This window comes from Manis pentadactyla, chromosome 3 (genome assembly GCF_030020395.1).
Source record: "Manis pentadactyla isolate mManPen7 chromosome 3, mManPen7.hap1, whole genome shotgun sequence".
NCBI lineage: Eukaryota > Metazoa > Chordata > Mammalia > Pholidota > Manidae > Manis > Manis pentadactyla.
This window is the reverse complement of record NC_080021.1, coordinates 17,170,673-17,195,070: the sequence shown is the minus strand read 5'-3', so window position 1 is coordinate 17,195,070 and position 24,398 is coordinate 17,170,673. Positions and strand designations below refer to the sequence as shown.

The following is a 24,398-nucleotide window of genomic DNA, read 5'->3' as shown; positions in this document are numbered from 1 at the left end:
CAGGACCTTCTGAGTAACAAGAGACTTAGACCCAATTCAAAAGCTTATGCCAAAATGGGACTTCCCTGAAAGGATGCTGGAGTAGCTCAGAGAACTGAAGAGCTGCAGGAACCAGGAGGGCAAGGTCAGAGGCCTCAAGGATGGAACCAGTAGCAAAACTCCCATCAAGATGGCAGGATGCACAATCTCTCCCCTCCCCTCTCTCCATTTTCTATCCCTGCTCTGCTTGGCTTCATGCTCACTCTCTGGGTCTCAGGCCCCTTATCTGTAACTTCTGAGGGACAGTCTAAAGTCAATGATCTTTTCCCCTGACAAGGTGCCACATCACCCACATGCTCTGTGTCAGCCCGTTTTCCCCTCCACCTGTCATATACAGCACTCACAGCCACTCCACAGGACACGACTGGCCTTGGAGTGATTGCTACCATTTACTGATGAGGCTGCCCTCATTACCCCTGGTGGCAACATGGTGGCCAGCACAGACCTCTGTCCTTTGACACCCACATCCCTTTCAGCCTCCACGCCAGTTATCATTTCAGAGCCGACTGCCAGTCCGAGGCACTTGCTGCCTCCTGAAGCCCAGGTGGTAGCTGACTGGCTGCCCCTTCCTCACTGACTGGCATTCAGCACAGCAATGCTTCGCCGTCATATATGAAGGAGTAACTAAGGCCATTTCTAGTTCTGCATCCAGTTCTGCGGAGCCGTAAGAGCAACTGGAACACAGAAGCTGGTAGGACTCAAGGGGTCGAGCCCACTGGGTCCACCTTTAAAGACCCAGCTTCTGATTTCCTATCCTGGCCATATTTTGGAGATTGAGACCACCAAACACTGTGCAGCAATGGCAAGAAAGGGAGCAGACCTGGGCAGTCTGCCAAGGCCATCCTAAAGCAAGGCTATTCTCTACTGGTGCACATCACATCCCTGATCTAACAGGCACCGTTTGTACGTGAAATCTCCCCAGTGTGGGTGACAGGGAACTGGGCCTGTTCTTTTGCTTCCAGCAATCCTGTAAAAAGAGTAAGTGATTCGACAGAATCTAGAGGAGAGGGAGCAAATTAGAAACTGTTATTATTCATTAATTCTTTCACAAATATTTATTGAATGCCTTCTATTTTCCACATACTGTTCTAGAAGCTGGAGCTGCAGTGATGAACAAAACGGAGAGAAATCGCTGACCTCACGGAGGCTATTCTAAGGAGGGAAAGAGACAATAAGCAAGATATTTTTTAAAAGGTTCAGCACATGCTCGGCTAGAGGGTGGTAGCCATAAGGAGGAGAGTCAGCCTCTGCCACCTAACCTCAGGGGAAGGCTAGTGTGGGTGTCTCGGGCTGTTGTAACAAAGTACCACAAACTGGGTAGCTTAAAAGAACACTTACTCTGTGAGGGTTCAGGAAGCCAAAGTTAGAATCGACGTTTCAGCAGGTGGTCCTTCCTAAGGCTGCGAGGGGAAATCTGCTGCATGCTTCTCCCCCAGCTTCTGCTGTTGCCAGAAACCCTCACACTCCTTGGCTTGTGGGGGCATAACTCCAGTCTCTGCCTCTGTTGCGACATGCTCTTCTTCCCTGTGTCTCTGAATGTCCTCTCCTCTTCTTATAACGACACTGGTCATTGGACTTCGGGCCCATGGACTTAGGGCTACTCCAGTATGACCTCCTCTTAAATGATCATATCTGCAAAGACCCGATTTCCAAATAGGATCACATTCTGAGGCCCCAGGTGGACATGAATTTGAGGACACCACTCAACCCACTGGAATCACATTTTATTTAGTAAAGACCTGAAGTGAGGGAGAAGCATGCGGTGGGCGGGGAGAGAGCTCCAGGCAGAGAGGAGTGAGTGTGAGTGTGCCTGGCAGCCCTTTTGCACAGGAAGCTGGTAAAACAGAGACTCCTCCAGGAGAGACGACACAGTGACCCCCAACATTTGGAGTGGTTGAGGGGATACAAGGGAGGAGGGCTCTCCGTCATCCCTGCCCCATCCCTACCTCACTGTCCATCCTCCGGGGCAGAGGGTGTTCGTTCATCTGGTGGCCCTGCTTCAAGACCAGAAATGGCCACCCCAACTGGCAGCGTTTCTGCGTGTCAAAGAGCCACCACTTCCTCTGTCTCTTGAACTGCTCTTCCTGCTACCATGCTCCTGCTCCAGGCTGCCTCTCCAGGCACCAGGCTCTGTGGGTGAGTTGAATTGGAGGAACTTATTAGGCTTACAGGCCTTCAGGGGACCCTCTGCTTCTTCCTCCAAGAAACCAAATTTGTATACAGACCAGGTGGTGACGCGGTAGTGCAGAGGCTCACCTGGGTCTGCCTGCGATGGCCGGCACTGCCCACCTGCACAGAGCCACAGGGGAAATGTGACACACACAGGCCACTTCAGCCTTTCCTACTCTTCTTAAATTTCTGCCTCGGCACTTACTGCTCCATCGGCCTGGAAAGGTTTTCTTCCAGCTCTTTGAACTGTCAGCCTACTCATCCTTTCAGTGCTCAGCTCAATGTCATCTCTTCAGAAGGACTCAGCTAAAGAGCCTGTGTGAAGTGGCTCCTGCCACCCACCCTCCAACACCTCCAGCTAACTGTCCTCGTGAGCCCTCTCCACAATCTGAAAATGTCGTTTGGTTTCTTCTTTTATTGTGTATCCCCAGTCCGACTTTTTTGTTAAGAACATGAGCTCCCTCAGAGTAGGGCGCCTGCCCCACTCGGTCTGGCTTCTGAACTTGCCTGGCATGATGGGCAGAGTTCAAAGGCGGCCCCCAAGATTCCTGCCCCTGGTGTCACGTCTATTCTTAGTTCTTCCATCAAACACTTCTAGGTGATGCTGCAAAGGAGTTTGTAGGTGTAATTAAGGTGAATGAGAATATGTGTGTGTGTGTGTGTGTGTAGCAGGGCTGACCCACACACATGACCCTTAAATCTGGGTCTAGAAATCAAGTGCAGAGATATCAGAGTCACAGCATGAGTAGCAGTCTACACAGGGAAGATCCTCTGTGGCTCTGGAGATAGAGGGGACACGTGTCAGGGCATGCTGGCAGCCTTTAGGAGCTGAAAGCAGCCCTCAGCAGACAGTCCACAAGGAAACAGGGACATCAAGCATCTGAATTCTGAATTCTGCCACAACCGTATGCGCTCAGAAGAGGACCCTGAGCTGCGGATGACAAGCAGCCCTCCCCACACACTGACTGTAACATGCCATGCCTGGACTTCAGACCCACAGAACTGGGTGTTGTGGTGAACCACTAAGTATGTGGTACTTTATTACATAGCAACAGAATTCCAATACATCTGCAACAGTTCACTGAATAAAAACAATCGAGTGTTAACATTTTAGGTTCAGTAACATACCTCCACCATCACCACGCTGTTAAACTATTGTCTCTAAGTCCCACACCCACCCTTCTGTTCCCACTCTGTGATGCTGGGCTGGGTCAGGGGATCCTACAGTACGAGGCTGAGGCATGGGGGATGGTGGGGGGGGGGTGATTCCTAGAACCAGGTCAAGTGGAAGAAGGGGCCGTGGGCGCTGGGCAGGCTAGTGAAATGGCCCACCTCAACCACTGCCCCCCAACCACATTCAAGCGGATTTTTTAAAATGTGTCTGTGTTAACCTGCGCACAGACACTCCCAGCACCTGACTCTTTCCCCTGGAAACTGATTCATGATCAACCTGTAATAGTAAGTCCTGATGCTCTCGAAGTAGTTTTCCAAGCAAATTCAACCAACAATTAACAGGGACTAAAACTGATGAGTGAAGAGGGATAATTTACTAATTTGAAAAGAATCTGTGCTGTCCTCTTGCAAGTTAATTCACTAAGAGAAAGGAGGACAAAAAGGTGAAATACTGCCACCCACTGGAAGAGAAAAGCCTAAGTGACTCAGGCTCTCAGCAGTCCGATTCTGGAGTTTTAACATAAAAATAGGGGAAGGGGAGAAGGAAGTACAAACTTCCAATTATAAAATAAATCAGTCACAGGGATGAAAAGCACAACATTGGCAAAATAGTCAATAATATTGTAATGACTTTGTATGGTAACTACACTTTTCATGGTGAGCATTTAATAATGCATGTAAATTAGCAAATTACTATGCTGCACATGTGAAACTAATACAACATTGTCTATCAACTATAACTTTAAAAAATATATAAACATCAGTGCTTTCCTAATGCCAACGCTCCAGGTGTGGATGGCGGCTTTTTAAACAACAGCAATAAAAATACTGAGAAATGGAGTTAAAAGTTTAATCAGGCAACTTGCCCTTTTGGTATCTGGATTTACAATGGTGCTGTTCAAGACAGCAGAAATGGTCTAAGGATAATTTTCCATTTGACAATCCTGCCTGGGATTAAGGAGATGCCTACTTGGAAAATGAAAACTCTTCATTTTATCTCACGGGCAAGGCATACAATAACACGTTTTAAAGCAGACTTGGCATTTAAAGTTCTGCCCTTTTTCTCCTGTGCTAAGAAAAATGACGTGCTTGATGATCTGGGCCTAAGAATGGCCCTTTTAAGATGTATTCAGTACTGAAGTTGATTACATATTTTGGGAGACTTTTGGATTGAGAAAATGGGCCACTCATGTGTGGACATTAAATAAGTGTAACTTTCATTCTCTTCAGTTGGCATTTAAGGAACCACCAAAGTTTTTAATCTTCAAGATCTTTTAAGATGATTTATTTGACTGGGACCATTGATTAAATTTTTCCCTGACATTCTAAGTACATTTTCAGAGTATATTTGATAGATGAAAAATCCTAATTAGGTAATGTTAAATGGAAAAAGCAAGAGATCAAGCTTCAGGCAGGGGTATGGATCTAGACTGTTTCAGGTGTTTACGTCTGTGTTTGTGCTTATGTGTGTGTGGAATAATGGGAAAAAGTGCTACAAAGAAACACAGCAAAATGATCCCAGTGTCTACCTCTGAGCAGTGATGACTGACACTTTATTCCTCTTTTTTTCTGCATTTTTCCAACCTACCACAAATGTGAACTTTTTCCTGATCAGGAAAAACTGTATCTTGAAAAACTTCCTCAAAAAAAATTAAATGATTATAAGGCCATGGCGCATGTCAATTTTTAAATATTTGTACACCTAAAATAATCGTAGTTGAAATAGTTTAGACCTGCAGTTCCCAAATTTCTGGTTGCAGAACTTTATAATATTAAAATGATTGAGGATTCCAAAGTGCCCTTGAGTGGGTTAAATTTTATCCATTGATATTTACTAGAAATTAAAACTGAGAAAAAATTTGAGCATTTAATAATTCAGCTAAAAATGTTATATAATAAACCCATTACATATTAACATAAACAACATATTTATGGAATAATGGAGAAAAGTGCTACAAAGCTCAATATATTTTTCCAAAGCAAAAACTAATTTAGTGATAATAATATTGTTTTACAACCTTGTAAATCTCTACTTTTTGCCTACCAGAGGCAGTTGGATTCTCTTGTTTCTGCATCCCACCTGTCATAGGACATTACTTTCATTGAAGTAAATGAAGAATACCTGGCCTCACAAAAAATGTGTTTTTGGAAAAGGGAGGAGTAATTTAATAACATTTTCAAATAATGGTGGATATTCCCTCTCTACTACACTGCTGTGGGTTCACTGCACATGACATGTGCATCACAAGTCCATGCAGACAAAACTGCAATGAATACCCTGCTATAAATGTACAGATCTAAAAATAATATCCCCAGAGGTTACATCATATCAAAAGAATAGTGTATTTTAAGTCCTAAAAGAAAAGAATGTCAATTCTCTTCAGTCTGATCTGTAGATTCAATGTAATTTTGATTAAAAATCTCTGCAAGCTTGTATGTAGATATTGACAACTGGATACTAAAATTTATATGGAAAGGTGAAGGAACTAAAAGAGCCAAAATCAATTCTAAAAGAAAAGTTAAGATGGACGACTCCCACTATCCAATTACAGTATGGTACTGTGAAGACAAGATACATTGACCAATGGAACAGAACGGAGCCCAGAAACATACCCACACAAATAACATCAACAGATTTTTTTTAAAACAGCTTAAGTATAATTTATATATGATAAAATTCATTTGTTCTAAGTGTACAATGCAATGATTTTTTTGGCCAATTTAGAGTTGTGCAAACATCACCACAAACTAATTTTAGAACATTTTCACACCAAAAAGATGCTTTATGTACATTTGTAGTCACTCCCCATTTCCACCTCAGGCAACCACCAATCTACTTTGTCTACAGATTCATCAACTGATTTTTGATAAAAGTGTAATGGCAATTCAATTAAGAAAGGATAGTTTTCAAAAATATGGTGCTGTATCAACTGGATGTCCTCTGCAAAAATAAACCTCAACACACATATCACACCATATATTAAAATGAGCTCAAAATGGGTCGAATACCTAAACATAAATCCTTTAGAATTTAGAAACTGATTAGATTATAGAAAATTAGAAAATAGAAAAAATCTGCATGCCCTTGGGTTTGGTGATGAGTTTTTAGATAACTGCATCAAAAGTACAATCTGTTAAAGAAAAAAACTAAAAACTTGACTTTATCAAAATTAAAAAATTTTTCTTTTAAAAGATACCATTAAGAGAATGAAAAGACAAGTGAGACTAGGAGAAAATACTTATAAAATACATTATCTGATACAGGATTTTATTCAGAATATATACAGAACTCTTACAACCCAACAGTAAAACCCAATCTTTAAAACTTGGGCAGGAGATCTGAACAGATACTTCCCCAAAAAAGATACATGGATGGCAAAGAAGCACATGAAAAGATGCTCAACATCAGTTTTCATCAGGGAAATGAACATCTCAACCACAATGAGATATCACTGCAAGAGGAACTCTCATTCATTGCTGGTGGGAATGCAAAATGGCACAATCGTTTTGGAAGACAGTTTGGCAGTTTCTTATAAAGTTAAACATACACTTAACAAGTGACTCAGCAATCCCACTCTTGGGTATTTTCCCAGGCAAAACAAATTATGTTTATATAAAAACCCTGTACATGAATGATAAAAAGAGTCATATGATGAAACACTCAGTAATAACAAGAAAGGTACAAGCTTTGATTCACACAATATGAACTTCAAATGCCTTTTGCTATGCAAAAGATACCAGACTCAAAACGCTATGAACTGTGCAATTCTACCATTTATATGACATTCTGGAAAATACAAAATTCTAGGAATGGAAAACAAGTAATGGTTGTGAGAGGTGGGATGGGAAATTGAGTACAAAAGGGAATCTTTAGGGTGACAGAACTGCACAGTATTGAGAGGTGAACACAGGACTGCTCTTGTCAAAGCCCATAGTGAATTTTACTGCATGAGTAAGTCAACTGGGATATCAAGAGATGCCAGATGGAACGCACAGGGTGACAAATGAATCTGCTTTACAAATGTATGACATAACCTCAATGAAAGAAGTGAGGAGTAAAAGGAACTGAATTACTTTGGAAAATGGTGCTTTGGGTGGATAACTTTAAGACAAAATAAGTACTTAAACACTATAGTTAGTCAATTTGTTTCTCCAGGGGCACAACTTAACTATTCTGCAACCACTTTGTAAGTACTATGAAACAATTTGTACAAAATAAACAATAGTATTAGAGTTTAATCCAAAGTATAAAATAAATAGCCATGATCACATACTAATATAAATAAATGATCAAATAACTAAGTAGGAGAAAGGAAAACATTTTCTTGAGGAAAAATTATAAATAATATATATATAGATATTGCCCCCTCCCCTTGAGTGCAGACTGAACTTTGCTTCCAAAGGAAAAAAGATTGTAATGTGAAAAGCTAGTAACTTTACAGTGGAAAAACCTAGCAGACACGAACTTAACCAATGAAGAATATCACCAGGAACGGCTGTTGATTCACGTCCCCTTGATACGGTACAATGCAGAGGGCACATCCTTCCTGGTAAAGCATAACCTCCAGTCTCATCACAAGGAAATATTAGGTTAACCCACATTAAGGACATCCTACAAAACAACTAACCAGCACTCCTCATGTCAAGGTCACGAAAAACTGAGCAACTGTCCCACACTGGACGAGGCTGAGGAGGCATGAGTGACTAAAGCACGGCAGTGTGGTATCCTGGGCTGGATCCTGGAAGAGGAGAAGGACATTGGAGGGAAAAGGATGAAAACAAAGTCTGTAACTTAGTGAGCAGTGTTGTACCAATGTTAATTTCTGAGTTTTGATAAATGTGCCATAGTTTATTTACCCTAAGTTAGGGGCAGCTCAGAGAAGGGCATGAAGAACATCTCTACCATCTTTGCAACTTCTCTGTAAATGTGAAATTATTATAAAATAAAAAGGTTATTTAAAAAAAATATAGGAAAGCCACAGCACTGAAAACATGGCTATATTTAAAATTAAAAGGGACTCACAGAAGATTATACACATTTTTGCAGTAACTTGATCAACACCAGTTTATTTGTAAACATATTGTATGTCAATAATCAAATTGACAATACTTTATATATTCACTGTATAATATTAACATTACACCAAAAAACAATCCACTGTACTCAGTTACAGTTTCTTTAAAATCTTTAAATACAAACTGTATTTGAAACACTGAACATAAAAGAGAAACATGAATGGCAGAGAAAACTGAAAACATCAAGGAAACTGATAATCCCCAAAAAAACAAATACAAAATTATTTCATTACCTATTTAACAAGAAAAGAATCAAGAAAATCAGATGATCATATTTTTTAAAAATTACAGAAAGTTGCATTCTTCAGACCCACCTGAGAGGTGAAACTGTACCATACTAAATTCTATGTCCTCTTTGATATTTCTTTTTTCTCTTCATTTCTAAAGATTGTTTGCCATGGTTTAAGCTATGTTTAGTGGGGGGAAAGAAAAGGGGAGGTAACACAAAGCCAAATGAAATTACTTCAAACATCTGCAAAAACAAATTGGACAAAAATTCTTTCATAAATCTTCTTTGGCAAATAAAAGTCTATTACCTTCTTGGTGAATTGGATCAACACTTGTACGATTTAAGAATGCATCTTTACATGAATTAAACAAAGCCAAATTCATAAAGCAAAGCATAAAAGCAGCTTTCACATTCTGCTAACAGCTCTAAAAATGCAGATTCTCACTTCTAAAAGTATGAGTGGTCTTCAGCTGGGAATCAGAATCTTTCCTCAATCACAGGAGAAATCGGAGTGGACCACATATTTTTTGAGTACTTTCCCTAAAACCCTCGATCATTATTAGGTTCTATTTCCTCCTCCATTATCTCTCAAAGGGAATATAGCAGCAGATTACTCCCATATTTTAAGTGTTAAAATCAAGAACAACTGGGTTCATTGCCAACAACTACAAATATTCAATTCTTTATTAGTGTACATGTCATTACAGTAGGCTTAGATTGTTAATACAGGAATAAATAAAATAAACTGCAATTAATTCAAACAAAGCAAATGAAAAGGAGATTAAAGAGCCCTGATCAAATGAAATACTTACAACTTCAGGTTGAAAAACTGTAAAAGTTATACGTACATATCTAATAGCACTAGGAATGTACAATACAATTACTGGAAAAATAAACAAGTGATTCACAGTCATAAGAAATTATTTTAATATTAGTATGCATTTTTTCCTTTTATAGATACATTTATAACATACACTTGGTTTCCACCTCATAGAAGACAAAGTAGAAAACTAAATGTTACTGTGTGTACCCCAAACACAGCATTGACTGTGCCACAAGAAACCTGCTCCGGAATATTCAATTCTGTAGTTAGGCAATGGTTTTGAATGCATGGGTAACAGTTTTAATAAAGGCATATATTTCCAGAGGTATGTTAAATACACAAATATCAGTTCTATAAATAACAAAAATGATCAGCAAAAATGTTTATTTAGGTTATAACATTCTCAAATTTTCTAATGCTTTAAGTGTTATAGATATATATTATTATCTGACCAGTTACTCTGGTTACAGTTTTAAGCTAGCAAACCGTTATCCTATGAGAAGAGCTAAACTAAGCTATAACACTGCACAAACTTCCCAAGTAAAGTAACTTGAAAAATCTAAGAAATGATTCCAATTATTCTAACATTTGAGATACTAAAAGATTCAATGACTCAAGAAACATTTTGAAATTACTCAATTTTTCTTTATCATTTCCTCCAAAACTACTCACATAAATTTAAGATTCAGATTTCCTAAGAACATGTCCTTGAAGCAGATTTATCATTAACACGTTTTGATCAGAAGACATAGCCTTAATGCCTCTAATATGTAAATCTAAACTAAAATCACAATCCTCGGTTTGAAAACAACAAATTCAATTTTGTAACGAGTCATTGGTAAAGATAAATCAGGGTGAAAACGTGCAGCAGCCACAGCTACGAGAGTGGAAAATAAATTCTATTTTTCCATAAAGACTCTATGAAAATATAAAGCCCAAAGTGAGTGACAAGAGGTCCACATATAAACACTGTTTAAAAATAGAATGTTTTCCAAAGCTTCTCATGAGATGTCAATGTATACAGTCATAGTCTGAGTTAAGACCTTATAAATCAAGGTTAAGTTATAATTATGCTGATTTACATACTTTCAACAATGTTCAACTGATACACATAATTTACAGACATCCACAGGAATTCTTAATGCCCCATTATCTCATTTCTCAATACTGGATGTTTCTTGTCTTATAGTTTTACTACTTTAAGTACCAAGAAGCCTTTTCAGAGGAAGAGTTCTACCTCTTCCCATGATCCCCTAAAGAGTAGGTAACAAAATATAAAATTAAACAAGATTTATGTCTGAAACTAACATATAAAATTACCATTGCAATATTCATAGAGACTGCTTATAAACGTAACAGTCATCATAAAGCTTATAAAGTATACCCTCAGTTTTATAAAAGAAATGCAGATTGTCTCAAGGTGAAAAGTACAGTGCAGGCTGCTAAAAAGCTCTTTGCTGCATTGGCAGGTGCACTAATGAGGAAACCTTCAGAAAAAAAGAACGTGTCCCCAAGCCTTTCACATCAGTGAAGTGTGAACTGCACTGCAGCAGCACGAAGCTTTTTAGTGCCGGAACCACAAAGCTAACAGTAAGAAAGAAAAAAGGCAGAGGGTGTGAGCAACAAATGGTGTGACCAAATTACTGCAAATGGAGATTGGCAATAAGAAACGAGGAAGGTGACCGTCCGCTCCATTCTGATAAGATGCCGTCTTTGAATATTAAGTTCTTAGCAGGAAGTGGAACTCCCGTATCGCCACAGGATGACTGTGAAAGCCAACTTGAAAAACTGGCCTCAGTGTGAATTTCCAGTGTTGAAGCACCTTCCTAAAAGATCAAGAAACAAGAGAAAAATTCTGTCCAACACTTAATATGTATTTCTCACATAGCTCTCGAGAAATACAGACTTTGATTACCCAAGAAGTCAAAGCACCACAGGAGATGCAAAGATGTAACTCACACACCCAAAATGATCAATGATGGGTATTAATATATACAAAAATGACTAATATAGTAATTTAAGTCTAACTATGCTAAATGTTTTGAAATAAATAGAAATAATGGGCTATGAGACTAGTAGATAAGAAAAAGTTAATTCTCAGACAACCTCTAAAATCCATCACCCAACACTCAGCACCAGGACGATCCATCACTTCCAGGGCTCTGATTCACACATCAGCACAGACCTCTCCCCACAATTCCAGGCTCAAACACCCACCTGTGTGCAAATTGCTCTTGGAAGGCTCACCACACATGCCACACTTACCATAACTGAAGTCCCAAATCCTCCCTTCCTGTCCCTGTCCAGCCTTCCCTACTCCACACACCATACTAGTCAAAAAATACGAAAATCAGTCTTGATTCTTCTTCCTCACCACATCCTCAGTCTTTTCCTCATATTTAATTAATCACCAAGTTCTATCAATCTACCTCCAACATGTACCCCAAATTAGTTTATTCAGTCAATAGCCACTACCACAATCTAGGCCACTGTCTCTAAATTGGGGTACTCATTCCAAAGTGGGTGAAGTACTATATGTGAAGATTTTAGAAATAATGTATCTACTTATTGCATCCTTATAAAATTTCTATTTTTGTCCATTTTATAATATACACAATTTATTGGTGTAACACTTGTAACAAACCTTTATTACAGATGTATGCAAAAAAAATTTTTTTCCCATGGAAAAGGGTACTCAGCTACCACATTTCTCACTTGAGCTATTTATGATAGTCTCCAAACTGATCCGCTTCTATGCTTGTCCTTTTTTAATCTATTCTCTAAACAGTAACTAACTTTTAAAACAGTCAAATAGAAATAATGTCATTCCCTCTTTACAAGTCTAATCGTTTCTCTTTGCATTCAGCATAAATTACAAATTCCTTAATATACTCCAGAAGGCCCTAGCTTCCCCTCATCTTCAACCTCACTTCTTGCCAGTACCCCTCTTTCATGAGGCTTCTGCTACCCTGGCCTTCTTGTGTTTCCTGGAACACCAAATCTTTCCTGACACAGGACCTTTGCACCTACTAAGCTCTTCCTGGAATACTGTGATTTCCATCCTTTAGTTTTCAGCTATGTATCATCTCTACCTATTTAAGTTAGGTCTACCTTTGGATTCTATCAGGTTTGAAGGAGTTTGGCTCTTACAAGTGCTTACTGAAATCTCTAATTATTTACTTGACTATTTATCATTGTTTCCCCAGTACCTGATAAAGGGTCTAGCATACAGTAGACTCAAGTATTTACTGAAAGAATAAATAAAACTGCAAAATATTGATTTTGAACAGAAACATCCCATTCTAAAAGTTTATCGACAAATCAAGGCTAATGTATCCTTTCTTTACTTGGGGCAGAAGAAGACAGAATGTCTGCAGCCCTGGCTTTCACCACCACCACAGACAACCCCTCTCTCAATGGAGAATCACTGCAGTTAGGACTGGACGTGCACCACCCAAGAACCAGCCCCTGCCTGGTGCATGGCCTATAGTAGATGCTTAACACCTTCCTCTTGAATGAAGCACTGGCATAGAACAGTGAGTCCAAGCTTTAGATCCTGAATACCTGGCCAGTGAGATCATGTGCAAGTCAACTTTCTGCATTGCACTGTCATCATTTATCAATTAAAATTAATGCTTATTTCATGTCTCACTACTGTGGAAACTTGAAATAAACATGGAGGTGCTTTGCATACTATAAAGTTTTATACAAATACCATTGGATTTTTTGGGTTTTGTTACCTGGAATGAGTGAACAAAGTTAAGGACTTGTAGAGAGAGTTTTCTACTGGAATGTAAGAGGTTTTGAAGGCTGAAAAAAAGGATGGTAAAGTTTAAAATAGTCACACAGAAAATTTTTTAAAAATAGTTTTAATGGTTCTCATCAATGTCTGCCTGTTTAATAACAGGGAGTAACAGTGCAGAAAAAGACCATTTTGAAATAAAATATCACATATAACCAAAATTAAAGTTATCATTTAAAAAAGTTTAAATTATTACCAAATGTAAATGTTACACGAAAGAAAACTTTTAAAATAAATATTGAGGGACTCTGAGGGATGACAGTTATGATACAAACTTCGAATACCCAACTTAATTTTAAAATACATCCTCATGAAGACTGACGGATTTGACATATGTCAAACCACCTAAACTAAATATTCTTCAAGTATGTAAATTGGTAACAATTATGTTGGCAATCTTTAAAGCCATGCAGTATTTCTACTTTTTTATTTATGTATGTTATTGATTTTTCAGAGGACAGTTATTAAAACACAATTCAAGAAGATCTGGGGACATCACCTCTCCAGGCCACTCACCATGGCAATGAGATTCAATGATGCTCTTTTCTGCTAACCTAGACAGTCTCAGAACCTTTACTACATTGCCTGTAGCAGCCATTCCCAAGGGGTCAGAGTTCACATATAAGATAAAACCCACATGTCATCTGTGGGAAGTAATACATGCTCATTTTAGAAAGTGTGGAAATTGAAGAAAATTTAGAAGGTCAGCCATAATTCTACCATGTTAATCACTATTAACATAACATAACCTGAGTGTGTATTAAGAGTGAGAGAAATGCACAAGATAAATTTCCTTTGGAAAAACCAGGTCCATACTTTCATATAAGCATGCCCATTTCACCACACCCTTGCCAAACTGGGGTAACTAGGTAAATACAATTTTAATTAACCAAAACATGTGCCCAAAATGTTTGCATGTGCCTAATTTCTGAGGTAGTGAGTCCAGTTTTGAAAAATACAGCAAAACCCTTAAACTAGCAATCTTTATTCAACAAAATATACACAAGGCAATCACTATGTTCATACGCAGAATAAAGTAAAGTCAGATACAGCAACAATTACTGAAAGCTTAAAAATCTTGTAGATGAAAAGATGACAATGAATATAAACCCTTACCTCTCTTTAGTGCAAAGGCCATGTGTAGCAATTTTTCTACAAACTTTCTGGTTTAATTCAGAACTAAACAATGGAATTCCAAAGCACAGTTCAAGAGGAACCCAATCTGCTTCTATTGTGGCAACTACCAAAGAAGATACATAAAGTTATTAATCATATATGTTTTATGTATGTTTTGACTGACCAGGGTTTCTTGACTGAGGTCCAGAGATTTTGATAGATTCCTCCCACCCCCCACTGACATCCACCAATGGCTGAGCAGGGGACAGGATTCAGAGGGGGCCAGTGACTCTCTGAAACAGGAAAGAATATTTTTTGAGTATGTTCATGCTTGTGTGAAGGTGCATAGCTTTCATCAGATGCTCAGAGGTCTTTTACCCAAAAAAAGGTATTGCAAGGCATCTATAAGAGAATTAACCAAATACTTATGTAACACAGGAAAAATGGAACTTAAGTCATTATTCTCAGGTCATATTTTTATAACAATTTTATTATTCTAAATGTATACAAAGGTTTCCTAGAAAATACTTATGAAAAGGTATGTTACAGATAATAAGAACAAATTACATCCAAATGAAATAACCAAACAGTTAAACCTCAGAAATCAATCTAAGATTGCAAATAATTTTGAAAACCTTACCAGAATTTTGCTTTGTTGCTAAATCTATAGTTGCTTCCTCAATGACCATTTCAAATGACTCTGTACTCCCATTTACATCTGAGCCAGAAGCCAAATCCGGTTCTCCTTATAATGAAAGGACACACACAAGATGAGGATTCTAGGAGTTGGCTTAAGTTGTCAATAAATCAGTCCTAACATAAAAGAAGACTTCAGGCAATAGAAATGGCAATGGAAAACAATACACTCTTTAACTGAAAGTGGTGGTTCTCAACTGGGGCAATTTTGTCCCCCAAGGACATATGACAATGTTTGGAGACATATCTGGTTGTCATATGAACAGGGAAAGAGATGCTACTGAGAACTAGGGGTGCTAAACATTCTAAAATACACAGGACGCCCAGCCCTGCACAACAAAGAATCATCCAGCTCAAAACGTAAACAGTGCTGGCAAAATCCTGGCCAAAAGAAACAAGGATTCGGAAGGCAGAACACAAGTTCAGAGCTTCACTTAGATCTTTACGAAAGTCATTTCTATCCCCATGGAAATACGCAGTTTGGTTATACCTTTCCTCTTCAAAATTCTTTTTTTACTCCCTGATATCTTTCAGCACTTGAGATCCTCCAAGAACATCTAGATCTTACCTACTTCTCCACTCATCTTCCACTACTGCCCAAGAGATCCTTTCTGTTAGCCAAGATGAGCTACTCTATTGCCTGACTCTCTCTAACTGAAATCTGCTACCTCCAAATAAACAATCATCTTTTGTGTAGCTAACACCTCGGTTTTCACAATTCAGTTCCAACCTTACCTTCTCTATTAGCTCAGATGGACTGAGATATGCCTTCCTTGTCCACTTTAAGTTAAAGCCAATGGCTACTGCAGTCCTGTAACAGTACACCATAAGCTGATTCACTTGCTTATCTCCCTTTCTTGGGCTTTATTCCTTAGGTCTTATTAGTTTAAATATCTCTACCACCTAACTAGGTAGTCCATAATGTTTGTGGAATGAAATAAAACATGACATCTATAAGAGACACGCTTTTAAGCAACTGCCTAACCCATACTCCTCCTCAGGAAAATGCCCCTGTGCAGTCAACTGTTCAAAGTTGCCTGACTTCCCTGGCTAAAGGCATATGGACCAGGAGTGGATACCTAACTCAAAGGGAGCCAATCCAATTCACAGCATGGCTAGCAATCAATCACACTTTCTCAGTATTTCAAACTCAAAGGCTCTGGGTATATAGTCAATCAACGATAGACATCTGAACTGATAAGTTTCCTAGAGTGATGAACCACAGCTGGCACCACGGCAACCTAAGCCACATACAAGCCAGTATTATGCCAGAGCAGAAACAATCACTAAGCATGATAAGGTGATCTGAGAATGAATTTTTAAATTAAAAAGAAAGAAAAATTACCTAAGGAAAATGAGCTGTTGTCATGCAGGACAGGATGGAGACAGAAAGGGGAATGAGACCAGGTAGGCTAAGCAGGAAATGGTTGCAATAATACATGCTTAAACTATCAAAGACTCAGATGAGAATGGCAGTTATTGAGAATTAAAAAAGAAGACAGAAGGAAAGAAATGGATATGAGAGAAGTTTCCGAAGACTGATTTTTGCAGAAGTTGGAAACTAGCTGGACAGAGTGGAAAAAAGGAGACGGATGAGATGAGATTTGATTTTAGGGCCTAGGTAACTGACACAATGGTGCCTCTGACAGAAAGAGAAAGACTAAAAGGGAACAACTGTTCATTCTATTTTGGAAACGTTTTAAAGAGTAAAGCTTTAAAACCATCATCCCAGAAAGGAATGTAAAGCCTATAAACAGAGATACAACAATAAAGGGCTAAATCCCAATAACCACTATATATTCCAATCCTAGGTCATCACTTGAGTCACGCAGTTAGTATTTTCTCCATTTCACAATTGCATTTGTCCAAATAATGTCACAGAATATTTTTCATCCTTCAATGAAAAAACATTAAGTATTAAATAATTGAGCATCTCCATAAAAGTCTCCCTGCTTTTTAAGTATTAAGATTGTGATAAACTCAATACCAATTATCTTAATTCAAAGAACCCAACTATTGGCTAACCTCTCTCATCAGAAGCATCACTGAGTTTTCTATTTGCAAGTTGGCTAGAAGCATTCAGCATGGTGACATATCCGCAAAAATGCTGCAAGTCCACTTTGTTCCTTAATATCTGCAACGCTTTATGAACACCCATACTGACACGAGTGAACTCTAAGAACAAAGAATTGATGTCACATTACATAAATAGTTTTACAACATAACACCAAAAACTTAAACATACTTTACTTTTATTAAACAATTCTTATAAATACTTTTATATTTTAATCTATCAGGACTGATCCCAATGAAGAACTACCTATGAATGTAAAAGGATGCTGTACATATATAACATATATATAACCTTCAGGAGGCATTTGTTGGATCAGAACAATTTATCTGCTAAGTGAACAATTAAAACAGACAGCACCAAATTCTCTAGGCTTCTCTTTGTGGTTCTAATTCGGCCTCAAATGCTTACTTAGTAGGCTTCTACTAGGAAATGTATTAAATACACATTTTTTTTTAATTTAAGAAAAGTACAATTATTCTCACTAAAACTAGAGCTAACAACATACTTGAAATTATATTCCTAATAAGCTATTTAAGTATTATCTCAAGTTCTCATAAATATGTGAACTTGTAAAAAGAGAAAGATGCTCTGTACCCAAGTATGAAGATTCCTCTTTTTCATAATTCACAAAAAATCTCCCAAGTCAAGAGGTCTACTAATCGGTTCTCAAGATTTGATGACTTTTAAGATCCTGTTGTCACTATCCTGTATCTTCAATTGAACAATTTATATCTCCAAAGAAATATATAAAGTATCAGAGGATTAAAACGCAAAATTTAGTTGCAGAGAAGTACTTATTTCTGAATAAGGGCTATTTTTTGGAAGAGAAAACTCTCTTCAAATTTTGTACACATTTATTTCTAACAACCAAAAGACACTGCTTAATTTCAAATGTGAAGCTTTCACAGTCTAGCTATGTGAAAAAGAGAAAGTTATTTATAAAAATATTTCTTTTTTTTACTTTGAGGAAGAGAGGACAGTGGCAACTAACATTTTGGAATAACTAGTTATAGAAATATGCAAGTTTTAATCAGATACTATTTTTCATTTGAATAGATATACTTTCTTAATAGTCAACAATGAAGAGGTATCTTCTGTATCAAACAAAAGGAAGAGTTTATTTGCTTTTACAGAAATTCTGAGCACCTTTCATCAAATATCCTGTAGCTCACATCTGATTCTACAGAGATAACAGAGCTTTTCTCCCTTGATTCTAACTAGCTTAATTGAGCTCAAATTCTGCAATCCATTCAAATACTAACAGCAAAAATAAACTGAACAGCAAAAACAAATGCTGAAACAGGAAATACATGTACGTGCTCTGTAAACTTTAAAAGCAGTATATGAACGTTCACTAGCATCCACTTCTAAATAACCTTTAAAAGCCCCTAGGGGGTGGAAAAAAACAGCATGTAACATCAGAAAAAAATTAACTTTATAAGCATAAAACCTTCCCTATGATTTGTCTTTTCCCCAATTGTCCAAATAAACAAATTAAAGGAAACTAAAAGGCTAAACATATAGAAAACCTAGTTTTCCATCTAGGCAGGTAACTACTTACTCTCTTCATCTTCAAGACAGACTAATTCTTTCAAAGGTCCTAAATGAGTCTTACTGTTAGTTCTTTATGGTTAAAGATACAAGACAAAAAAACTACCTTTTGCCAAGACTCTTTATAAGCAGAACTTGGTAAGACACTAGATCTTAAAAATACTAAAAATTCACTTCCTGCTATGTTTTCCACCAAACTGTTGACAAAGATTAATGATAAAAAAGTCAAATGGGTACAATTTAAAAGAAAGGTACCTCCTTGTAGCTCTGTTTCATCAAATGGAAACGGTATGTGGACAGTTTCTCCTATCCCATGCAAACCATGTCCCTAAACATGAAGAAATACAAGTTGAAAGGTATATGAGAAACCTGTATTTCCAATAGTAGATATTCAAACAATAAATAAGATTGTGCTACATGATGGTATGTTCCATACCAATACTCCATCAAAATGCTTTCAACAACTTCCTATTTTTTTCCAAAAAGCAAAGACAATCTTAGATATATATTAACCAATAAGGCAATGTGTCTCAAATTAAGTATATGAGCTAATGAAGAAAAAGGAGGCTCACTGAACAGGTAAATCAGTGCACTCACACAAGGGTTAGGCTGCAACTCTGAGAGAGAAAGGTGGTGAGAATGCCCAGAACCACCTGGCCTTACCATGGACCAGGAACACAGAACTCAAAACACCTGCACTGAAAAGGTAGGCAACAGTTACATTGTGCAACATTATAACTATATATAATTGGAAACGAAAATGCCTGGTCAACAGGGGGCTGTTTAAATAAATTAGCAGAGTATGTATTTTTATAGTACATATTTTCACTACATAGAAAGAAGCAGCTCTCTACAAACTGAAATGGAAAGATCTCCAAACTGCTAGGTCGAAAAAGCACAGGCATATCACTGTGTTAAGTGTTTGCATATGCATAAAGAAATTCTAGAAGGGCAGAGCAGAATAAACGTGATAATCTGGTTTGGAGAGATGGGAAAATAGACAGTGTTAGGACAGTGATATTTTCTTCTGTGAGCCTTTTAACAGTGTTTTATTTTTGAATCATGTGAATGTACTATTGAATCCAAAATTAAATTTAAAAATCTAGGCATCTAACCACCCCACTCCCATTTTCCAATAATAATTTAGTTGCACCCATCACATTCAATTAATGTTGTTCATCTGAATTTTATTTTAAAGTATTTTTGTATTTAATTCCTAAATTTGTGGTTGGTTTTACAGTTCTGAGAGAATAAGATGAAAATTAGTTTTACCATTATATATGGTATCATTATAGGAGAAAATTTAAGTGAACACTGGGGATCTATACATTTTTTCCCCTTTAAGAGACCCATGCACTATTCACATTCAAGAAACAATGACAGAAAAAAAATAATTTCAGAGAAAAATCATACTCACTTAGTTGGTTTATATAACGACTTGAATATAATTCTGACAGCTCGCTTCTATACCACTGACACATTTATGATTTAAACCCTAAATAAGATGGTTTTAACAAAAGCATGGTTTTAATCAAAATCTGTATTTTGTTTTAGGTTCTAGCACTCTTAATTTTTTCCATTAAATCTAATAAAAGAGACACTCTTTTTTAGCAAAAGCAAAACTCCTTAACAAGCACTTTAGAATTCCTCTCCTTCTCCTACCACCACTACCACAGCTAACATTTTTTGAGATCATCCTATGTGCCACACAGGATAAGCATTGTATGTAGATCATCCATCTCAGGCAGTTTTTTCCAACAACCTTTAAAAATAGAACTCTTACTATCCCCAGTTTGCCAGTAAAGACACTGAAGTTCAAGGAGGTTATTTAACTTGCCCAATTACTAGTAAGTACTGGAAGCAATATCTCAATTTAGGCAGTCTGACTTAAGTCCATGCCTAACCCATTCTACCACTTTATCTCCCACTGCTACCCCAACAAGACATGTTTTCCCTAGCTGGCTAATGTTTCGTCTCTCTACAATGCTAATGCTGACTCAAGTCAGTCTCTCCTGTTCACCTCTCATTTGAATTTTCAGAGTATTTTCAGTTATCCACTGGAAGCTCTACCACCCAAATGTCCCATAGGCACCCACACTCAACGTGACACTAACACAGCACATTTGCTCCCATGACCAGCTCCTCCTCCTGGAGTCCCTCATACAGGGACATCACCGTATTTCCACCTTCTCAAGTCAATACCCCAGGAACCAGTGTCTTTCTCTTCCCATTTCCTTCTCAGACACCTGATCAATTCTATTAATTTTATATTCATAGTAATTCTTGAATCCACTTTTTCCTTTCAATTCATATCACCACTCTCCTGATCTGGGCTGTCCTCATCCCTTATCTAACTCCTACACTGAATCCTACTGGTCTTCTGCTTTAGGGATCTTCCCCGACCCAACCATTCTGAACACAGCCTCCAGGTTGACCTTTCCCAAACACGCCTGACTACCGTAATTCTCTGCTCAACACGCTTTACTTACTGCCATCAGCCTATAGGGAGTGTCAGCTCTACAGCAGGATAGTCAAGGTACACCACACTCAGAGGCCTGCCTACAGGCAAAACACTCATTGGCAACTACTACAGGACAGGCACTGCTCTAGGCACCAGGGAAAAGGCAGTGAAGAAAAAGAAAGTATCTCTCTGCCCAGAGATTTATTCATGCTGACCCCTCTGCCTGGCCTGGCTCTCTCCTAGTTTATCTTTCTTTACTCAAACTGGGTCTCATTTTCGCTAAGGAGCTCCCCCTGAGCTTTCCTCCTTACCCCAAGGCTGGAATGGGTATTTCTCTAAGGCTTCAACTGTACATGGTTCTATTCAGCACTCAGCAAAAAACTGACACCGAGTGCTTAAGCAACTTTTCCCACAGACCTAAGTTCCTTGAACACAGGGACCATGCCTTACTTGTACAGCCACATAAATTAGCATAAATATGGCACATACGATTGTTAATTGAATTAATTCTTTACTGAAAACCCATTATGTACCAGAAAGTGTGCTGTACACTTGACATGCATTCTTATTTCATTCTCTCAATAATCCCATAGCTTAAACTGCTTATCTCACCATTATCTGTTACTATCATTTAGTTACATAATATTTATTTTGTTATATAATATTTTGTTATTTAATAGTTATTGCCAAATTGTCACACAGCTCAATAAGCACATTAGAAGAGGCTCACTAGAGTTAGTCATCAGGAAAATACAAATCAAAACCACAATGAGATATTTTCACCCACTAGGGTGGATATACTAAAAATGTCAGATAATACCAAGTAGTGGTCAGAACACAAGATGGTGCAGCTCTGGGGAACAGCCTGGAAGTTCCTTAAACAGTTAAACATAGACCTATCATCAGCATTTCCACTCCTAGCCATGTACCTAAGTGAAATAACAACATGTCCACAACAAAAACCTGCACATGAAAGTTTGTAACAGTGATTATTACTATTCACAACAGCCAAAACATGGAAACAACCAAAATAAGCATCAATGATGAAAATATAAAACAGAATGTGATATATTCATACCAGGGACTATTATTTGGCCGTGAAAAGAAATGCAGTCCTAATACATGCTACATGCGGAACCCTGAAAATATTCTGCTAAGTAAGATAGGGCCATCACAAAAGGCCACATATTACACGTCCACGTACATGAAATGCCCAGAATACACATTCTAGGGAGACAGCAAGTAGATTAGTGTTGTTTAGGGCTGAAGAGATGGGGAACAGGGGAGTGAGAACTAAAGCTACAGGATTTCTTTTTGAGGTGATGAAATGTTCTAAACTTGAGTATGATGATGGCTATGACCACACTGAAAATTCACCACTGAATTAAACAATTTAAATTGGCAAGTTGTATGCTATGTGAATTATGTCTTAAAGAAAAGAAAAAACAGCCTCACAGGCAGCCCAAGGTGAGGCTGGAATTCAGAGCTGGGTCTAACTGGAAGTCCACATCACTTCTTCCACTCCCACGCTGCCAGAAAGGCCAGGACTAAAACCCAGATCTGAATCCACACACCTTAGTTTCACAAATGCAAATTATTGATGTCTGACTGACTTACAGAAAGTTGGGACAAATTATGATCTTTAAAACAAAAATCCAAAATTGTTTTAAATAAAATAACTGTACCTGAATCAAAACTGCCGAATGTGTTAAAGCATCATTCAACATCGTGAGCACATTTGATGTTGGAACTACCCCAGGATCATGACCCCAAGACGTTATTAGTAATCGATCATAACCCTATGGGTAAGAAATAAATAAAAGATAAAGTGGCATTTTGGAAATAGCATCTCTAAATGACATTTGCAAACACAAAAAAAGTTAAAGTTGTACGAATTTCTATCCCCCTCAAAAATAATTAAACAAACCTTACATAACATACCTGGAATATATCTGGCAGTTTTCGAAGTCTTGTACCTTTAGATAGTAAAAGAGATGGTGGTCCTTGCCCAGTGATATGGTAAATGTACAGTTTAAACCAGACAGAACTGACTTCTGGAATAGCTGGTCCAATATGCTATAATCATAAAATAGGTAAGATACAGTTGAATACACATCTAAAGTAGCCAAATTTCACAAGTGACCAAACAGTCTTACAAACAACTAATTCCTCATATATATATTAATTGCTATTAACCTAATGGAAATAAATTTTAAATGTTCCACTCAAACAGTTCCGATTTTATGCTAGAATTAAGAAAGCATGTCTTATCACTGCATTAAGAGAATGGACTCTGGAGCAGACTACCAAGGTCTGAAACCTGGTTGCATCCCCTCATCCATACCACCTTAGGAAAGTAATTGAGCTCTCTGTGCCTCATTTTGCTCTTTTGTAATGTAGTAATAAAATATCTACTTCATAAGGATGTTGCAAAGTTTTCAGAAAGGTTTAAAATAGTACCTAGCACATAACAAGCTCTAGCAAAGTGTTAGTTATTATTATAAACACATGCATTTTTTCACAAGAGGGATAATCTAACTTCTCATCGATCTTGCCATTCATATAGACAGTCTATGGATTTTTACTATGCCCAGAGGTTGTGTTTAAAAAAAAGACTAGCAGGAAGTATATATGTGGGGTGGGGCTTGGGCAGGGGCGCAGACACAAAGAATTACAAAAAAAAGACTGGTAAATGAAAAAATCTGCCCTCTTATACTGAATAAAGGACAAATTTGTAGGGGCACGTGTGCCCACGGGGACAGCTAGACAGCACAACCTTGTACGAGAGTTTCAACTCTGCACATTTTAGCACTACAGAAAAGCAAACAGGATCCCATCTCTGAAAACGGTACAGGCTACAATGTCCTTGCTAAGTATACAAAAAAATGCAACTGATTTATTTTTTAAAAGTGAAAAACCAGAAGTGATTTTTTTCAAGTAAATTTTAAAGACTCAACTGGTATTCCACCTTTCAAGCACAATCTTCTCTTTTCAGCTTACTTGGCATCACAACCCCATTTCTAAAACTTTTCATTTTTCCTAATTAAATTTATCTTTACCCCCTCAAGGTGATCCAAGCTTCCTTCTTAGAGCATCCCAAAACATCCTCTTTAAAAGACTGCATTCATGAAGAAAATTTTAATCTATGTGTTACAAATTACTAGATGATACATTAATAAAATGTACCAC

The 24,398-nt window shown here is 37.8% G+C and overlaps 1 protein-coding gene across 2 annotated transcripts in view; it reads right to left on the bottom strand.

Annotated features, from left to right (window-relative positions):
• Positions 1-6,617: 6,617 nt before the first annotated feature.
• Positions 6,618-24,398, bottom strand: part of FAM91A1 (family with sequence similarity 91 member A1) — a 48,160-nt gene continuing 30,379 nt past the window's right edge. For both annotated transcript variants that reach the window (XM_036882937.2, XM_057497754.1), the window contains 8 exons: positions 23,151-23,285; positions 22,895-23,008; positions 19,004-19,076; positions 17,149-17,298; positions 15,068-15,172; positions 14,428-14,551; positions 13,250-13,319; positions 6,618-11,335 (listed from right to left, as the gene is read on the bottom strand). In XM_036882937.2, the coding sequence (XP_036738832.2) occupies positions 11,150-11,335; positions 13,250-13,319; positions 14,428-14,551; positions 15,068-15,172; positions 17,149-17,298; positions 19,004-19,076; positions 22,895-23,008; positions 23,151-23,285 (957 nt within the window). In that variant the 3' untranslated portion in view covers positions 6,618-11,149. The remainder of the gene's footprint in view (positions 11,336-13,249; positions 13,320-14,427; positions 14,552-15,067; positions 15,173-17,148; positions 17,299-19,003; positions 19,077-22,894; positions 23,009-23,150; positions 23,286-24,398) is intronic.